Source organism: Phacochoerus africanus, chromosome 4 (assembly GCF_016906955.1).
Source record: "Phacochoerus africanus isolate WHEZ1 chromosome 4, ROS_Pafr_v1, whole genome shotgun sequence".
Taxonomy (NCBI): domain Eukaryota; kingdom Metazoa; phylum Chordata; class Mammalia; order Artiodactyla; family Suidae; genus Phacochoerus; species Phacochoerus africanus.
Window position 1 is genome coordinate 19,921,510 of NC_062547.1, and position 21,198 is coordinate 19,942,707.

The 21,198-nt window shown below is 40.4% G+C and overlaps 1 protein-coding gene across 1 annotated transcript in view; it reads right to left on the reverse strand.

The window, feature by feature from the left end:
• Positions 1-4,991: 4,991 nt before the first annotated feature.
• Positions 4,992-21,198, reverse strand: part of HSD17B12 (hydroxysteroid 17-beta dehydrogenase 12) — a 147,289-nt gene continuing 131,082 nt past the window's right edge. Inside the window, exons 8-11 of the mRNA XM_047775945.1 lie at positions 17,157-17,238; positions 14,463-14,528; positions 6,305-6,454; positions 4,992-6,036 (exon numbers count right to left, since the gene is read on the reverse strand). Of these exons, the coding sequence (XP_047631901.1) occupies positions 5,932-6,036; positions 6,305-6,454; positions 14,463-14,528; positions 17,157-17,238 (403 nt within the window). The 3' untranslated portion in view covers positions 4,992-5,931. The remainder of the gene's footprint in view (positions 6,037-6,304; positions 6,455-14,462; positions 14,529-17,156; positions 17,239-21,198) is intronic.

Consider the following 21,198-nt stretch of genomic DNA (forward strand, 5'->3'; position numbering starts at 1 on the left):
AAAATAGCAGTGAAAGCTTTAACAGCAGATAAAATACATGAAGGGAGAATCGGGGAACTGGAATGTAGATGTCAGGAAGTTATGCAGCCTGCATAACTCAGGGAGACAGGAAGGATGGGAAATATGAAAGAGAGGGTAAGAGACAGAATAAAGATAACAAGAGATTCGGATGGAGAGAATGAAGGCTTTTCAGAAATGGCAAGAGACATGAATTCTTAGGTACAAGAAGCATAATGTTAACCGAATAGGATAAATTTTCAAAATTCCACACTTAGATGCATTGTCATAATGCTAAGGAACCCCAAGTTAAAGGGTATCTTAAAACTGCCAGATGGAGTTCCCGTTGTGGCTCAGTGGTTAACGAATCTGACTAGGAACCGTGAGGTTTCAGGTTTGATCCTTGGCGTTGCTCAGTGGGTTAAGGATCCGGCATTGCCGTGAGCTGTGGTGTAGGTTGCAGATGAGGCTCAGATCCTGTGTTGCTGTGGCTCTGGTGTAGGCCGGTGGCTACAGCTCCTATTCGACCCCTAGCCTGGGAACCTCCATATGCTGCGGGAGCAGCCCAAGAAATGGCAAAAAGACACACACACACAAAAAAAACACTGGCCAGAGATAGATCGCCTCCATGCCCTACAGATACTTCTGAACACTGACAACAGATGCCAGGAGTCAGTGGAATGATCATGTATTTCATTAACTTTAAAATGCTGTCAATTCTAGGAGTTGCCATCATGGCACAGCAGAAACAAATCCAACTAGTATTCATGAGGATTTGGGTTTGATCCCTGGCCTTGCTCAGTGGGTTGGGGATCTGGTGTTGCTGTGAGCTGTGGTGTAGGTCACAGATGAGGCTCGGGTCCCAAGTTGCCATGGCTCTGGTGTAGGCCAGCAGCTGTAGCTCTGATTCGACCCCTGGCCTGGGAACTTCCATATGCTGCAGGTGCAGCCTTAAAAAAAAAAAAAAAAAAAGTAAAATGCTATCAATTCTACATCATGCCGTTGTTTTAAATATGGCACCAACAAAGGGGAAAAAAAGAGTGCCAATTTAACTATTATATGCACCAGAAAGTTCTGAGATATGAGAGGTGTGCAAAGTGATAAACATATAGTAATTTATTGTATGCCAACATGTTTGTATAATGAAAACCTCTCATTTATAGGGTTAAAAAAACCCAGAAATTAAAATTCTGATCTACAAAAAACATGTAAGTTAGGAAATAATAGTGTTTAGGAAACATGTAAGTTAGGTAATAATAGTTAGAATAATAGTGTTTTAAAGACCATATGTTATTAAAGAAGGGGTCATGATCCCAGACAACTTTAGGTTGTATCGCATATGCACTGAAAATGTTCAGGAGTAAAGACAAGGAAAATATAGAGTATAAAACTTCCAAACTAGTACAGGGGAAGAAATGGACTAAAAAAAAACCTTTTTTTGAGCCAATAAAAAATGGAGAAAAAAAGGAACATACAAAAGATAAATAGCATAAAATAACATGATAGAAAGAAGTCTTCATGTTTTAAGAGTTATGATAAATGTAAGTGGAGTAAACTTGCCTATAAAAAGCAAAGACTACCAAATTAAAAAACCCCACTCCCAAATCCAAGTTTATTTGGCTTACAAAACATAAATATGTAGGATGATAGAAGGGAACAGAATTTTAAAATACTACTAAAGACTAACCAAAATAAAGCAGAGGTAGCTAATTTGATATCATAGAAAACAGGTTTTTTAACAAGGCTGTCAGCACAGGACCGAAAAAGAGTTCAACTCAGCAGGAAAACAGAATTCTAAAGTTTATTCACCTAAAAAAGTAGACTCAAAGTGTATAAAGTGAAAACTGATAAAATAGGGGAACTTGACAAATCCATCTTTACAGTGAGAGAATTCGAAATATTTCTCTCAGTTATTGACAGTTAGGCAGACAGAAGTTAGTAAAGAGTTGGAAGATTTGAACACAATGAAAATGGACATATATTAATGGACATACATTGAAAAATCACAGAAAATAAACATTCTTCTTAAGCACATATGGCACGTTTAAAAAATTGGTCATACCTAGACATAAAATAAGCCTCAAAAATTTCTAAGAGGTGGAGTTCCCATTGTGGCTCAGTGGTTAACGAATCCAACTAGGAACCATGAGGTTGTGGGTTCTATCCCTGGTTAAGGATCCAGCGTTTAGGTCGAAGACTCGGCTTAAATCTGGCATTGTTGTGGCTGTGGCATAGACTGGCAGCTACAGCTCTGATTAGACCCCTAGCCTGGGAACCTCCTCTGCTGTAGGTGCGGCCATAAAAAGACCAAAAAAAAAAAAAATTTTTTTTTAAGAGGTACTTTTTAAAAAGTTTACATTTGTATTAGTTTCCTGTGGCTGCTGTAACAGTATCACAAACTTAGGGGCTTAAAATAAGACTATTCTCACAGTTCGGGAGGCCAGAAGTCCAAATTCAGTTACTAGTCCAAGTCAGTGTTGGCTGGGCCCTGCCTCCTCTGGAATGTCCAGGGAGAATCCATTCCTGGCCCCTAACGGCTTTTAGTGGCTCATAGCGTTCTTTGGCTTGTGGCTCCATTACTCCAGTCTCTACCTCTGTGGTCACATTGTTTTCTCCTCTTCTATTTGAGATCTTTCTCTGCTTACCTTTTTTTTTTTTTTTTTTTTTGGTCCTTTTAGGGCCGCACCCAGGGCATATGGAGATTCCCAGGCTAGAAGTGGAATCAGAACCACAACTGCTGGCCTCTGCCACAGCCACAGCAATGCCAGATCTGAGCCGTGTCTGCAGCCTACACCACAGTTCACGGCAGCACAGATCTTTAACCCACTCAGCAAGGCCAGGGATTGAACCTGCGTCCTCACGGATGCTAGTCAGGTTCATTTCCGAAGAGCGACAAGGGGAACTCCTCTCTGCTTCCTTCTTATTTTAACACATTTGCTTTATCATTTTCTGTATACCTGTTTTTGGAAACTTGCATATATAATGTCCCATTATCCCTACAGTACTCTAGTGTGGATTTGCTAAAAAAACAAGGACTTTTTCTTAAGTAACCACAGCTCAGTGTTCAAACTCGGGATATTAACATGGATACCATTCCTATTATGTAATCTACAGACTTTATTCAAATCTCACCAGTTGTCTCAAAATTGTCCCTCATAGCAAAAAGAAATTTTTCTCAACCAGGATTCAATCTAAGATCATGTGTTTTGCCTTTACCTGTCCCATTTCTTTTGTCTTCTTTCATCTGAAACTTTTGACAAGCATAAACTGGTTATTCTGTAGAATGTCCTTCAGCTTATTTTTACCTTTCTTCTTGATTACATTCAGTTTACACATTTTTGCTAGGAATACCACATAAGCGATGTCGTAGCTTCTTAGCTCATCACATCAGAACGCACATAATGTAAAATTGTCTTAATGGTGATAGGAATACAAATTTTTTTAAAGGAAATACATTTACAAAAACTTAAATTTGTGGGGTTTTTTTGTTTGTTTGTTGGCTACACCCACAGCATGTGTTAGTTTCTGGGCTAGGAATCAAACCTGTCACCTTAACAGTGACCTGGGCCACTGCAGTGACAATGCCAGATCCTTAACCCACTGTGCCACAAGAGAACTCCAGATTTATTTGTTTTGATACTGGTAATCTACAGAGCGAAGTCGCAGAATCCAGGACTACAAAAATCTCAGGCAGTTTTTGGTGTCAAAAGGCTTCAGAAATTATAGTACTACTTCAGCTCATTTCCTCCTCATTGGGCACTATTATCACAGTAAATCTCCTCTTTCACACAGAATCAGCACGATTTGTATTGGTATTGGCATTGCTGTTTATATAAAGTTAGGTTCTCTTGTATTTCAATGCAACAAAATATCAAATGAGAACTCAGAATTTCTCATTAGGGTAGAGCCCCTTTTGAGGAAATGATGACCAATAATATCTTTATTTATTCCCACTGCATGTGGGCTTGACCTGAGGACAAATCAGAATGGCACACATCATTCTGGGTGTAGGACAAGGCCTCTCCCACCCCACTCCACCCCTCATGCTATTATACTGAAAAGAAAATGAAAGAATAATAAATTAAAATCCAGCTTTCTATGCCGTGAGGTAAGCTGAGTCTAGATAAATAATACTATCTTCTACTCTAGTGTTCAAACCCTTTCTAGTGCACATCAGACTATCAAATCAAGTCAGTGTAAAGTTAAGTCTAAAAATCATGCATCACTGTTTTGTAGGTTTTGGGAATAGTGGTTTCCCTTTCAGTACTATTTTTCATGTGCCTGGAAACATCGATTTTTCATGTTGTCATCTTCAACTTGGAGTGTAAAATACAAGAGGATACTTGCTAGGCTGAAGCAGTCAAAGCCATAGCTTAGAAGTTTTGAGCGTGCTAAGGGATCCCTCGGCCAGAAGACAACTATTTTCTAAATGGGATGTAAAGAGAAGTACTTTATCCCTCTCCCTCACTACCAACTCTCCACCAAAACCACGACCACAACCAACCAACAAAAGTGTGAGAGCAAATGACACACTGCCCAGGTCACTGTGGTGTCACCATTACTACAACAAAATAAGAGGGAAAAGAAGGCAATGCGTTTTTCATCAGACTAAATTTATTCAATTTACGTGACTATTCTTTATTCTGAAATTATGCTCTTCCTATTTGGGGAGTGCTAAAATGTCTTTTCTTTTATATAATGATGCCAATAGCAGATGGTAACTTGGGTTTTTCTGTTTTTGTTTTATGTCCTTAGCTGGCAAGTCAGAAAGCTAGAAACGCTTAAACACCCCAACTTAAAAAATGTCTTCTGCAAATTTACTAGTGCTTAAAACTCAGGGCCAGCCGAGGTGAAGACTTACCTTCCATGTTGCATGTTTCTTAGCAATTTTCCCAGACAAGTTATGTAGCAGGATGAAAGTCTTAATTTATATTAAAGCAGTATAAACATGGCCATAATTTCCCGCACCAAAGAAATACATTTTCAATCAACACCATGGTTATATTCATCTTTTATTAAAGTTAGCTATATAGGGTACCAATTTAAAATTGTAATGCAGCTTCTCTAATGTCATTATTGTTTGAGGAGTAGCCTATTGTCACACATGTGAGCACTACTGGTACAATGCAAAAGCAAAGAAGCGGGGGTCCAAAGAAGCCACCTTCCTGGGTGGCACTGGATGTACATTTTGGCCTCTCAGTGTACATTTTAGCCTGTTTACCTTTATAAACCACACCATAAAGCATACATTTAAACTGAGAAGAAATATGTATGAGAGGAAAGCATATTTCAGTGGGCTTCATGAGTCAAAAATAACTTCATATTTCATCATGTTTACGTCATCAGCTACCCCTTGAGAAAGACAAGTTCCATATAAATGTGTGATCTGAGACATACTTTTAGAAAACCTTAACAGAGAGCTATGCAAATTGCAGTGTGTCCTACCATGAGTGAATAAATTAATCTCCACTCCTTCAAAGTATTAAAAGCAAAAAAATAAAAAATCTCTTAAAAAATTTAAAAAAGGGGGGGTAGCAGGTTATTATTTTTTAGAGTATGTTTCAGAGAAAATACAAGGATAGCTATCACTGGCAGGTGGACCAGATGAAGCTCTGAAGCCTTATGTCTGACACTCTCGTTCTGTGATTTGCTGTCATCATGTTCCTTCCTGTTAAGCAGGTCTTGCTAATGTAAGTTTTATAGCCATTTTATATGAGCTTTTAATGTTAAATTTCGAATTGCTCTTAGTAGCATCCAGAATACATGTCAGGAACTCCCGAGAGCAACTTCTGCTTTCCTTCCAATTATGACAACATTTAACTTTATCAGTAACTGTTAACATGACAACCGAAGATTTGGAGATGGTGCGTGCCTTGCTGTGAACATGCCTAGGCTGCAGCATCTGGCCAAGTTACTCAATGCAGTTATCAATGCTTAGTTCTTCTTCATTTTCTTCAGATAGCGAACCCGTATGGAGTTGCCTGAATACATGGTGATTTTGAAATACAGCCAGGAAGGCAGGCTTGCGCTTACTGAGGCCTAGGGAAAGAAATGGGGAGATTTGGCAATTAAGGCCTACAGTTTGAACTCATTTGAAACATAGGATCTTATAGTTTTACTCTATGTTGTTTTTATTGATAGGTAGATTTTAGAGTCTTGGGTAATACAGTTTAAAATAAAACACAGATGTCTTGTTAGTAAGTCTAGACAATGTCTATATGCTAATGTATCACATACTACTTTGGGATGCAATGGCAAAGAAACCTCAAACCAAAGTACTGATTTGGGACTTAAAAAATCTACATACCATAAGAGAATGGATCGGGTATCCGTTGGTTCGAGATTGCACGCCGATGGTTTTCATTGCAGACTTCACAAACGTCTCTGGAGAGGGCTTGTCCCAAGTTGGCCTTTTAATTTTAGCCAGTTTTGTGGCGACATAGTAGGGCAGGACACTCTAGAAAGGCGATACACCCGCCCCCAGAAAAGCATACCATTGATTAGAAAGGCTACAAACTCAGAATTTGGTGATGCTTGACTGTTCTTTGTGGCAGAAATATTCTGAAGAAATCTAAACTTTGTATCTTCAGAGAGAGAAGAAAAGAGAAGCAGCTATCTGAAGCTACCTGGATAGAACATATGACAGCATAAAACAAATTATAAAAAACCAACCTATCAATACAACAGTTTGAGACTAGGGAAAGTATTAGAAATAAGCAGAAACATATATTTTTTTTTAAGCCTTTTAAAGGAAGGCATTAAATCTAGAGGGTGAAGATTCGGGGGCACAATGCTTTCTACTCTGACTAAACAGCATAGTTAGAGAACCACCACATAGGAGATTTTTGACATTTTATCCCTCTAAAGAGATAACATTAATTTTCTCTATCATTTATGGTTAATAAACTTGATTAGCTTTGGTCCCTCTAAAATAAATATTTCCCATTCTCCGCTTTGGGCTACCACCATTTTCTTTTTTCATTTTCTTTTTAGGGCAGCACCCACGGCATATGGAGGTTCCCAGGCTAGAGGTCGAATCAGAGGTACCGCTGTCAGCTTATACCACAGCAACACCAGATCCAAGGCACATCTGCAACCTACACTGCTCTAGGCAACATGGGATCCTTTAGCCCACTGAGGGAGGCCACAGATAAGAGTCCTCATCTTGGTGGATACTAGTTAGGTTCTTAACCCACTGAGCCACAACAGGAACTCCTTGGTCACCACTTTTCTTCCCTAGTTTCTTACTATTCTGCTTCTGAGTTTTATAAACTTTGCCAGTGACAGGATAGGACCATCTCCCCCCCCCCCCCCCTTTTCTTTATTTGTTTCAGGGAGACAGGATAACAGTATGGAAACAACTTGGGTAACTAACAGACTCTAGACAGGACTGATGTGGGATGAAATATCTGAATACTACCTTTTAGAGGAATTTAACCAGGTTAGGTTCTTTATTGCTTATACTTGCTGCATTTTGGATATGCTTCAACACAGAAAGTAAGGAAACTCTATGGCAGCAAGGCTTGGGTCATGACACAAGAGGCTGCTTCTATAGTGAGACATAGTTGTATACCAAGGAGTGAATGGACGCTGTTTATCTGACATGTGTGAAAGGAAAAGGTGTAAACTACAATGAAACTTCTATCAAGGAAGAGGATCTATTTCAACGCATGGTGGGCCCCATCAGAAACTTCATTAATTGAGGGAGCAATAAGATACAGATGTGCTCCAGACCATAGATTGTCTTCCTGCTGAGAGCTGGGCCGTTCCCTTATCTCTTTTGTATTCTTCCCACTCCCAGGTATGAGTCCGCCTCATGTAACTTCAGCTCACCTGTTAGAACCATGAACCCCAAGGACCTACGACTGTCACTCGCTTTCTCTTAATCCCTGCAGCCACAAACCTACACGAAGTAAACTAACTTCCCCAAAGTACTTCAATACCTGGGCCAACTTTGATTAGGTGACTTTGGATTTTTAGAATTTGTTTATTGGAATTAGTGCTATACACTTATTCCTCCCTAAAAAAAAGGAAAACTTTTTTGTCAAACGGGTCTTTATTTTTATTTTATTTATTTTTTTGTCTTTTTGCCTTTTTTAAGGCCGCTCCCACAGCACATGGAGGTTCCCAGGCTAGGGGTCGAATCGGAGCTATAGCTGCCAGCTTACACCAAAGCCACAGCAACGCGGGATCCGAGCTGCATCTGCGACCTACACCACAGCTCAGGGCAACGCTGGGTCCTTAACCCACTGAGCAAGGCCAGGGATCGAACCCGCAACCTCATGGTTCCTAGTCGGATTCGTTAACCACTGCGCCACGACGGGAACGCCAGGTCTTTATTTTTAAAATCATGTTGCTACAAGGATCCAGTATATGAAAGCCCAAACCAAAGACAGATCTCAGACTAACACAGAGTATGAAATGCAGGGCTCAATGAGGCTCTAATAGTGGGTAGGGAAAGAAAAGTTGGTTCATTGAGCTGAGTAGCAAACAAAGTAAAGAGAGCGTGCATATACTCTGATTCAAATAGCAAAGGAATATAAGTGAACCATGGCACACATCTATGCCTCAAAAAAGGGAAAAAAAATTTTTTTAAAAACCTCTCCATATATAGATAAGTCTGCCAAGAGTATTGCCTGCATAGTTTTGAGCTTCTCAGGATAAAAATGGTCTAATAATTATACCTCCCAATCACATAATTATGTTATAATCCTCCCTCCTTTTCTCTCTGTGGCGTAACGTTGGACTGTTTTGATCTCATAGAAGAATTAAGTCGCACTGCCTGGCTGAACCACTTGATGGTGCCACAGGTTAACTCATCATTCAGCTCAAGCATCCAGTTGGTCTAGACAAGGTCCTGTCTCTGGAGGAGGGGACCAGATGCACAAGGAAATTCTATTCTGGAAAGGGTATTTGTTTGCACAGTGGTTTAGAATCAAGGCAGTTAACATGGCCTAGCAGAGGATGGAAAGGATTCAGAGATGAAATTACTTTTGAGCTAAGTCTTAATAAAGTGGAAGAGTTCGCCAGGTAAACAGAAGGGAAGAACATGGTGAGTAATAGGAACAGCGGGAGCAAAGCAAAGGGGATACAGGGAGCAGGATGTTCTCAGGGATATGAGTAGCTCAGTGCGGTTCCAACATTGGAAATGTGTGAAGCAGTGGTGAGAGGAAGGCTAGACAGTGCTGATAACGAAATCCAGTCGCCACCAGTACATCACAGTACCTCACAGCATAAGCTCTGTGATGACATGGCCCTAGCCTAGCATGCAGGAACGGCACAAAGATCTACTGAATGAATTAGCAACAGAGCACTTCATTATAGCAACACTGAATAGAGTTGTAGTGTCCCTTTCTTCTACTGCAGTCCAGAAAATCAATGCTACCAGGAAAATGACAGTGTAATATAAGAGTTTAAACCAAAATTCTACACATTCCGAAGCTTAAATAAGCAAGATTATCTAAACAAAGGCAAACTTACAGGTCTCAGTTACTTGCCCAGAATTTTAAAAGGAGTATTTCAAGTTATGTAGAAATAAAGAAATGTCTTATCTGTCAGTGTCGTCTAGGCATATCCATAAACAGTTCAACAAAAACCCAGTGAATGATCATTAATCCACTTTTCCTGTCTACTCAGGGAACTATTAGAGTGAACAGGTCAAGAAGATACTTGTACTTTTGCAGGAAGTATTTGGGGCAGAACAAATTTCAAAGTTGCTTAAACTCGACAATTTGCCATCAAAAAATATTGCCAGCTTGGAAACAACCTGAACCTTGACAGCCACAGATGCAGGCAAGTGCCCTGGTCTTTGCACTTAGAATCCCAAACTGAAAATAATTAACTAGGCCATAAAGCAAAGCTGGTGATATTTTGCCCTTGCTTAGCCTATTTAAAAAATCCCTGGAGCCAAACCTGGTACCTTTTTTCTTTTCAGCTATAGCTCCGATTCGACCCCTAGCCTGGGAACTTCCACATACTGCGGGTGCAGCCCTCAAAAAAGCAAAAAATAGGAGTTCCCGTCCTGGCGCAGTGGTTAACGAATCCGACTAGGAACCATGTGGTGGCGGGTTCGGTCCCTGCCCTTGCTCAGTGGGTTAACGATCCGGCGTTGCCGTGAGCTGTGGTGTAGGTTGCAGACGCGGCTCGGATCCCGCGTTGCTGTGGCTCTGGCGTAGGCCCGTGGCTACAGCTCTGATTCGACCCCTCGCCTGGGAACCTCCATATGCTGCGGGAGCAGCCCAAGAAATAGCAACAACAACAAAAAGACCAAAAAAAAAAAGAAAAAGCAAAAAATAAATAAATAAAAGAAAAACTTGGCTGAATTTCTATATCCTATAAGAGGTGTAAGAACACCATTTTCTATAGAAAGTGACTGACGTAACCACCAGAATATCTGAGTCCTTTCTGGATACAGATTTAATGTGGTTTGAAGGACTAAAGGACATTTTAGGACGATGAAGAAAAGCGACGACGTCATCTGACTCTTTTTTGGGCCACTCCTGTGGCATGTGGAGGTTACAGGGCCAGGGACAGAACTCGTGCCACACTGGTGATTTGAGCCACAGCAGTGACAACGCCAAATCCTTACCCACTAGGCCATCCGGATTGGTCATGTGGGTTTGAATACCACCAAGGTCTGTGCTCTTTCTGGGGGTGTCCTCCTGCTTCTCCCCAGGGTGCGACTCTACACCATAGTTTTCTTCCTTTGAGCTGGGAAGCATGTCTCTGGAAATGCTCTCAACAAGGAGATCATTTGCTAACCAAAACCATCCCTTAAGGTTTCATTTTCCTAACCAGAGGAAAGGTGAAGATGCCAGATCCTTAGCCACTAGGCCACCAGGGAACTCCCATCTGACTTGTTTTTAATAAGATCACCCAGAAAAGAGTACGTGGGATGGAGTGGAAGGGGAAACCAGCTGATAAACACTCCCAGACCAAAAAAGCAGGCAGACATAATGTAGCACCAGAGAAAAACCAATAATTTTTAACTGAGCTTCATTTGGAGCAGATTTTTTTCTTTCTTTTTTTTTTTTTTAAATCCCTGGTCAGAATTAGCATGAGATTCTCTTCTACTTCAGCATTCTGATGTGTTCACATAGAAATGACAGCAGTACTTTTCCTCACAAATCTTTTTAGTTTTTGTTCACCAAATTCATTGTAAGTTTAAACCTTGAATGAATACCTATGAAGGAATACAGGCGTCAATGGCATTACATCAATCACGTACAACTCGATTTTAGGGAAAAAGAAAAGTTTATCAAAGCAAAATATTTCAGAAAACAAATGCTATCACATTTTCGTAGTAGCTGCTAGCCACATCAGGTCAATGGGCAGAATATGCAGAAAGGATCTCTTGAGGGAAGCCAGACGTGGAGATGAGAGAGAGACAGTCTTATCTGTTCATGGAATTTTAGAAATCTCTAGTCTATGCTCACAAGGCCTAAGGCTCCCTTTTGTCACTGAAATATTTGCAGCTTCTGGTCACTCTGCCTCCAGGTCACCCACTAATGGACCTTTAAGGTTCCCGGTTGGTCTCAGTAGTGTTTAAAAATTATTAAATTAATAGCTTGAATATAATACATTCATCAGAGTGAGAAAATGGTACAACACTGGGTGGCACGTGACGCCCGACCTCCCTCAAGGGTTTTGCTAATTTCCTTTTTACCAAAATACAACACATGCCACGCAGCAGGTTCAAGCTGTTAGCATTAAAGTAACTCGTGTGAGGGAAGGGGGAAAGGAGAGAGTATGGCAGCTCCATTTCAAATTCAGGAGTCTCGACAACTCCGTCCTCCCCAGGGTACCTTATATTTATGGGAAGCTGAGACTCAGACTAACACCAAAGGGCTATGACATTGAAGGATCCCTGGGGGGGAAGGATCCCCAGGGAAGGATTTAGAGGAAGGAGGCTCAAAATTGACCCTGGAAAATGAGGAAACATTTACCTTCTGGACATAAGGGAGGAAACGGAACTAAGCAGACCAGCACCTTCTGGCTCGTGGCTGCCTGAGCATGAATGGATCCAATGAGTGTTCAGTGTTGTCCCAAAGGCCTGGAGCAGGTCACCCAGTGGTTAAAAGCAAAGGCTTTGGTGCCAAACAGACTCGGACCTCAGTCTGGGCTTAACCTCTCTGAACCCCGACTTCCATAAATTTAAAGATGAGGCTCACACCATCTTAGGGGAATCAATATGACATGCAATGAAATACATGGAAACATAAGAAGTGCTCAGCACTGTGCCCGAAAAGTACCCCCTTAAATAGTAGCTATTGTTATTATGATTGATCATTTGGGGCATCAGGGTACAAAATGGAAAATCCGAGGGTCACAGAGTTGAAAGCCATAGTGAATACCAGACGTGTAAAGAGGTGGCTAAAGGCTGTGGGCATGAGCGGGAAAGGGAAAGACTTGCAGCTTCTCCCAAGACATTGTTTAAAATGTGCCTAAGCACGAAAATACCGTGAACTGTTATTTCTTTGTGTGGAACAGTAACTGATTTGAGATAAATACCCATAAAACTCCTACATTTGCTTTCTCTTGTATTTTGTTAGCTACATTAAAAAAAGAAATCCAAAGTCTCTATAAAAATTAAGTCAAAATGGATTGAAGGTCTAATGGATCTTATGAGCTAAAACTATAAACCACTTGAAAGAAAACATGGGGAAAAGCCTTATGACATTTAATTTTGCAATGATTGCTTAGAAAAGACACCAAAAGCGCAGGTGACAACCACAGAAAATAGACAAATTGGACTACATCAAAATTAAAACTTTTGGGCTACAAAGGACGCTAGCCATAGCGAGAAAAGGTAACCCATGGGGTGGGAGAAAACATTTGCAAATCATGTATCTAATAAAGGGTTAATATCCAGAATACATAAAGAACTCCTACAATTCAAAACTAAATAGTAAACAACCCAATGAAAAAAATGGGCAAAGAATGTGAATAGACATTTAGATAATCAAAGGGCCAATCAACATTTGAAAAGATGCTCAATATCACTAATCATTAAGGAAATCAAATCAAAATCAAAACCACAATGTGATGCCACTTCCCACTCATTACGATGGCTATTATTAAAAACAAACAGAAAAGAAAAGAAGTATTGGGGAGGATGTGGAGAAAATGGAACCCTTATGCATTGTTGATGGGAATGTAAAATAGGGTAGCTACTGTGAAAAGCATTAATGCGATCCTTAAAAAAAAGAATTATGACATGATCCAGCACTTCCATTTCTGGATACACATCCAAAAGAACTGCAAGCAGGGTCTCAAAAAAACAGGTGTACACCCATGGTCACAGCAGCATTATTCATAGCAGTCAAGAGGGAACAGCAACTCAGAATTCCCATTGTGGCTCAACAGTTAACGATCCTGACTAGGATCCATGAAGATGAGGATTTGGTCCCTGGCCTCGATCAGTGGGTTAAGGATCTGGCATTGCTGTGAGCTGCTGTGTAGGTCAAAGATACAGCTCAGATCTGGCGTGGCTGTGGCTGTGGTGTAGGCTGGCAGCTGTAGCCCCAATTTGACCCCTAGACTGGGAACCTCCATATGCTACGGGTTTGGCCCTAAAAAGAAAAAAAAAAAAAAAAAAGGCAGCAGCAACCCAAATATCCATCAATAGATGAATGAATAAACACAATGGGATTCAGCCTTAAAAAGGAAATTCTGACACATGCTACAATAGGGATGAACCTCGAGGACAATATGCTAAGTGAAACAAGACAGTCACAAAAAGACAAATACTATCCAATTCCACAGTACTTAGTGTAGTCAGACTGAGAGAGACAGAAAGTAGAATGGTGGTTATCAGGGGCTGCAAGAGGGGGAAATGCAAAGTTACTATTGAATGGATACAGAGCTTCAGTTTTGGAAGATGAAAAAAGTCCTGCAGATGGAAGGTAGTGAGAGTTGCCCAACAATGTGAATATACTTAATGCCGCTGAACTGAATACTTAAAAGTTACTTAGATGGTGTTTTCGGTTATATATATTTTAACCAAAATTTTAAAAAGTAAAAAAATCACTACCGCACATACGTCTTCCTGGTGTATGCGGTCATCCTCACTCTAGTAAAAGTTAGCTTTAGTCAGCTCTCTCCTCTCTTGTGATTATTACACAGTGGCTTTGGAATAACCACGGTGCTCCTTACATACCTGACAGCTGAGAGATATGGAGAGTCTAATTCTCTCAAAATAAAATCATAAGAACTTACAATTATTATGCACCAACCATTTACGCTGTTCTACTTTTTAAGGTGTTAACCACTTAAAAATTCTAGGGAGTGATTGTTTAAAACCTAGACTTAAATGCATAAAGGAAAAGAAACTGTGTCTTTAATGGTGTGCTAACGTCACATTCACTTACTTAGGAATGTGATTTTCTTTCGTTGCCAAGACAGCAATGGTTGCTGTGGAAACCTCACAAAAACAGGGATACTTAACTGAAACAAACTCCACTCACCTGCACAATGATGCCCTTGCTCTTATATTCCTCATGGAGGCACTGAGAGAAGAAATCTACAAAAGCCTGGGAGGGGGTAGGAAGGAGAACACACATGTACATTACATCCATCAGCCTGATCTGTAGTCCGTAGCCATGGAAACAGAAATAATCAACTAACCATTTAACACTATAGTTTCTAATCATTCTTTTCATTTCAAATACAGAACAGACCTTAAAAAAAACCCTTAAAACCTGAAGTTTTCTGTATCTGCCACTCAATTAAGTATTCTTTTACCAACTGTAATATCTAGATCAAATTTTAACTTAATTGGAAGAGGTATGTCTTGTCTTTTTTCAGAAAATTACTTTCCAAGAAGAAATGTCTTATTATATAACAAAGGATGTGTTCCTCCTCCCCACTTGCCATTCAAACAGAGACACAATATAAATTTTGCTCAAATCTGTTCTACAGGGATTTTTTGTTGTCAGTAAAGAAAAGAGAGAGCAAGCCTCTTCTTGGTCCTTTAGGACAGCAAGATCCAAGAAGTGGAGAGACGAATGTGATCATCATCTTCCAAAACAACTTTAAATCTATTTGTAAAATCGAATGTACCGTTTTTTCAAATGTGCCTATGTGCTGACTCAACCTCAGGCCTGAAATGTAAAGCATCAGTGATGACTCTACCAGGATCCATCAGTAAGAGACTTGTGTATGTGGAGGAGAACAGGCAGAAAGAAGTCAAATTTGCCAACTGCTTCAAGAAACATGGTGTTGGAGTTCTGCTGTGGCTCAGTGGTAAAGAACCTGACTAGCATCCATGAGGATGCAGGTTCGATCCCTGACCTTGCTCAATGGGTTAAGGATCTGGCATTGCCGTGGGCTGTGGTGTAGACCTCAGATGCAGTTCAGATCCCATGTTGCTGTTGCGGTGTAAGGTGGAGGCTGAAGCTCCGATTTGACCCCTAGCCTGGGAATGTCCATAAGCCACCCGTGCAGCCAAGAAAGAAAGAAAAGAAAGGAAGGAAGGAAGGAAGAAAGAAAGAAAGAAGGAAGGAAGGAAAGAAAGAAAGAAAAAAGAAAGAAAGAAAAGAGAAAGAAAAGAAAGATGGTGTTCATTTTAAACATGCCGACTGTATGTTTCAAAGAAAGCAAGTAGATTGCGGGGGTGGGGGGTGGTGCCAAGCTTATTTCAAAATACAGTAGGTAGTTCCTTTAAATTTTTCCAGGGGACACAGAGCCAAGTGAAAAAGGCAGGTGTTTTGTTCTTTTCCTTCCCTGCCATAGTGCAAGTTCTTATTGTACATTTTATTTTGCTCATTTCCTCCTGAAAGCTTGTTTAATTTCAGTTTCTCAGTGGTCATTTTTTATTTCAGAGACGTATCCTAGGCGTCAAGAATGTATTTGAAAATGATGCTATTGACCTGCAGGCGATACCGAATACATTCTAAATTATCATCCTAGCAGTAATGTGAAAAGGTGAATGGTGAGGTTGTGTACAACCGACATCTTACAGAGAGCTCTGGGAAATTCCTGTCTCACTTCAGAAGTGACAATAAATGTCTGTGAATTTTCAATAAGGTGGCAAAACACTCGCACACTCTCCCCCGGCTATCCTGTGCCTACTATCTGTGCCCATGTGCTGATTGGCTGTGAGCCTTCTACTCAGCTCTGCACACGCAGAACTTAAGCTGTATGCTGAGTCATTCATGAATCATCACCCCCAGTCTTAGACTCGTTAACATCATTCTGATCAACTGAGCTAACTGGCCTGGACCAGCTCTCTCTGAAAGCACAAATACCAATTTTAAAACCCGTAAACCACTGGGAGGAAAAAAGCATTTGTGGATCCAAGATCTCGGTGCCTCGCTTGTAAATGTGATACCAATCAGTGTATCTCCAGCTCTGGCTCCTCTGAAACTAGTGTTGCCTATTTTCCTTTTCTTCCCAGTTTATCTGAAATTGCTAAGAATATAATATATATATATTTGCTTTTTAGGGCCACACCCCAGGCATATGGAAGTTCCCAGGCTAGGGGTCAAATCAGAGCTGCAGCTGCTGGCCACAGCCACACGACATCCGAGCCTCATGGCAATGCTGGATCACTAATTGAGGCCAGGGATCAAATCCATATCCTCATGGATACTAGTCAGATTCGTTTCTGCTGCACCACAACAGGAACCCCAAGAATAGAACTTTAATTCCGGAGTTCCCGTCGTGGCGCAGTGGTTAACGAATCTGACTAGGAACATGAGGTTGCAGGTTCGGTCCCTGCCCTTGCTCAGTGGGTTAACGATCCGGCGTTGCCGTGAGCTGTGGTGTAGGTCGCAGATGCGGCTCGGATCCTGAGTTGCTGTGGCTCTGGTGTAGGCCGGTGGCTACAGCTCCAATTCGACCCCTAGCCTGGGAACCTCCATATGCCGCGGGAGTGGCCCAAGAAATAGCAAAAAGCCAAAAAGCCAAAAAAGAAAAGAAAAGAAAAGAAAATTCCATGTTTATTTCTCAGACTGTAAATTATTCCTTCTTTTTTTTTAATTGAAGTGTAGTTTATTTGCAATGTTGTGTTAGATACAGATGTACAGAAAAGTGATTCAGTTATACATACAGACACACACAAACGTGTGTGTGTGTATATATAATATATATATATATATACATATTCTATTCCATTCCTTGTTTTTAATCTGACATGATTTACTAAAAAAATTGTTCACCTTGGTTGCAGAGTAGATGGTCAGCAGTGGAACTGGGTACATGCCACTGGCAGAGGAGATGTTCAGAATTGCCCCTTTAGATCTAAAAAGGAAGATTCAAGTAAACAGAATGAAATCATGTATACAATTGTTTGCAAATTATAGATCAAGATGTATAATTATTTGAAGCAGAATAACCTGGCTGCTGTTTTTCTAACACGTATCTTTCCTTACCTTTCATTAGCATGGGATATGCTTGATCAATGAATGAGGCATAACTCAACTGAAAATAGCTCTTCTTTGCACTTAGCTCATTTCTGAGGTTTGGCAATCTGGGGCAGGACCAGATTAGATCTTCAGTCTCCTTGAGTTGATTTCTTTTTTCTTTTTTTTGCCACCCCTGTGGTGTGACACGTAGAAGTTCCCCAGGCCAGGGATCGAACCCACACCACAGCAGTGACTCAAGCCACTGTAGTGACACTGCAGCATCCTTAACCCGCTGCCACAGGAGAACTCCCTAAAACTGACTTCTCTCCTCTGAGGTCTTCTCTGGCTATAGCACGAAGAATTCTCACTCATAAAAACACTCATATTCCTTATATGGTTTTAATTTGGCATATCATCACATTACATATAGTAATTGATTGTTCTATGAGTATAAACATTTTTCTCCTTCAAAAAAAAATACGCTTCTGGACATCACAGCCCTTGTCTTATGCTTTTCTTCAAAGCACTCTGAGGATAGAACAGTACTTACATGGATGAATGGTTATGTACTGCCTCCTGTTTTCCCTGGGTTATAGCCTTTCAGGTACTACATGAAGAGTTGACTCTAAAATCATGTGACTTGAAGTTCCCATTGTGGCTCAGTGGTAACAAATCCGACTAGTATCCATGATGATTCGGGTTCGATCCCTGGCCTCCCTCAGTGGGTTAAGGATCCAGCGTTGCTGTGTACTGTGGTATAGGTTGCAGACATGGCTCAGATCCTGCATTACTGTGGCTGTGGTGTAGGCATGCAGCTGCAGCTCCAGTTCAACCCCTAGCCTGAGAACTTCCATATGCCTCAGGTACAGCCCTAAAAAGCAAAAAATAAAATAAAAATAAAATCATGTGACACTGGGGTTTATCAAAACATATTCTTTTGCCAAAAGGCAAAGCTCAACTTCCACTGTAACTTTTAGAGACTACTGAAAGCTCGAAGTCAGAAAGTTACCAGAAATTATTAGTTCTAGAAATAAATGGAAATTAGTTTGAGAAAAGCAATTCTGTACATATACAAGTTGTTAGTTGTATATGGCTTGGGTGTGAAATCAGGGTTTTAGGAATTTTAGACAGAATTAACACCACTTTTCCCCCTCAAATCCATTCTTCTCAGGGAAGCCAGTCTCTGGATTAAGCTACTGAAACTTGGCCGCACCTACCTCCTGCCCTCCAGATCCTTTCCTTTGACTTAACTTTCTCATTATTCTTTATCTGAATTTACTTCCCAAGGCCTTTGGGTTTGTTTGTTTGTTTGTTTGTTTGGTATTAAAATAAGGGACTAAATAGACACTTCTTAGGCCAAATTTTAAAAGAAACATGATTAAATGGCATTTCAGTTACTTCAGACATAAATCTGAAACGAAAGAATCCACGAAGGACACCCAGTCCATCTGCCAGCCTCTAGGCAAAGACGCCACTTCAACCATCAAATGCAAGTCTGGACCCTCAGTTTAAAAAGTCCCTGAAACCGAGTTGTTAGCAATATACACTTTCATTTGCAGTGAAATCTATTAACACGTTCATCACAGAAATCAAATCTCAAACTTCTTCTATTACTGTTTTGAAGAAAGTTGGACATATTTCTTGTATTTTTTGCTTGTGTCTCTCAGACAGAATAGGCTTTCTTTTTATATTTTAAGAGTAAGACTGCCTATCAGAAGTTAGAACCCAACTGCTCTACGATAAAAACTGGTGAATTAGTAATGATTATCTAGCAATTTCATTTTATTGGTATTTGTGAGAAATTCCTTTGATGAAAATGGGTTAAAAACCACTGTTGGAGACTTTTAATATGTCACTAATTTATGATGTTTAAAATCGCTTTATCTTTTTAGAATGTTAAAAATGTTCTGAGATTACATTGCAGTGATGACACACTCTGTGACTATACTAGTAACCACCAAATTGTATGCCTTAAAATGTGTGGATTTTATAATATGTGAAATATATCTCAATAAGTCTATTAAAGGGAGAGAACGCAAAATACATTTATGACATATCTGAATGTATCACCTTTAAGCTCAGAGCAGATCCCAATCCAGTAGAAGCTAAGAGAGCTATTCTATCTTCTGCAATACAACATGCTTTCTGAGAAGTGACCTCAAATCCTGACAAGTTGCACTCCACCTGAGCCCCGAGCATCCTTGTAGGTTTAGGGGGTGTTTTATTTTACCCTTTTCTAATATAACCAGGACTTGAGATGTCCTCAGCCATTCACAGCAAGTGAAGAAAAGCCGGTTTGAAGTAGTTGTAGAAGACGTTGTTTTTCCCTGTAGCCTATCACTGCTGGTTTTATCAGCTGCACTCTGTGCTCCATTATACTTAAATCGGCTCAGGTGGTTGCGTGTGCCCTTGAACAAAAATCTCACTTTTTTTATCTCATTCCTCACAAATGAAATACAGTGTAAATGTCTTCCGGGAGTTCCTGCTGTGGCACAGTGGTTTAAGGATCAGGCACTGTCTCTGTGGCAGCGCAAGTTCATTCCCCAGCCAGTGCAGTGTGTTTAGGATCCAGGATTGCTGAGTAAGGATCTGGTGTTGCTGCCTATGAGGCGCAGGTTGCAGCTGCAGCTGGATTCGATCCCTGATCTGGGAACTGCCACATGCCGCAGGTGCAGCCCCCCAAAAAAGTCTTCCAAAATCAAAGTTTTAATGTTATCAAAAACCTTCTAAAAATTAAATTTTATCCTCACCAAAATAGATTCCTAAACCTTCACTCACCAAAGCAAGGATTTCAATACAGGAAAATTCATTTAAAGATAATAAACTCGTTCCTGTTTGCAAAATTAATACAGACCAATAATCAAATATGCCACAATCATGCAAGCATATGCTTTGAATTGTTTCCTCCTTGAGGCAATAGAGATTTTTGTTTCTCAAATATTCTACCCTAATTTAAAATTTCTAGAGGGGAGAGAGAGTTAAGTAAAAAGGCAGAATTGCAAGATACTTTATGCAAAACACCCTATGTGTACCCTAAAATGCAGTAAAACAAATCCAACGCCAACGGAGCATAAAGTGAGAATGCACTAGACCTAAGTAAACACTAAAGGAATTTATCACTGAACCCAAATGATAGCAGAGAAAACACCCCTTCAGCCAAAAAACGCTGTGATACACAGAAGCATGCGTATTTGTCTAGCAAAAACCCTTCCTCCCACACCCACTCCCAATAGCATATAAGCCTCTCTCCTTTTCTCCAAGGATGATGATATTCAACTTAGTTTTGTCTGAATCATAAAGAATACACTTGCATAGCCATCCTAATCCTTGCACTGTCTACAGTATCTATTCTTTACGGAGAGATAGGGCTGAACATTTGGGACTGGGGGGCACAAAGGAGTCGTCTTTAAAATCAACTACTTCATCTAGCACTAATCCACCATCTAAGCAGAATTAGTGACGTCAAACCAGTTTCCATGGCACAGCCAGACTCAGGACAACTCTGTTCTATCATGCAGAAGCACAAAATGGGCCATGCTTAATTGCACGCAGAAACAAACATAAAACCAAACCCTGGTTAATCTCTCATTTTCAGGGGACTTGGGGAACAATTCTAAGATTCAAAGGCACATTAAGAATATTTGCTGAAGCTCCATAATGAAGACTCATGTTGCTCATACTTCTGCACATTTCCAGTTTGTGATGACAGACATCCAAATAAACAAGTCAAGTAATATTCTCTGCAATGCCAGCATTCTTAATTCATCACACTGCTTACTTGCTAACAGCCACGCCACGGTGTCTCAGTGGTGTAAGTTACCGAGGCTCTACTAGAACTAAATACTGCAAAAACAAA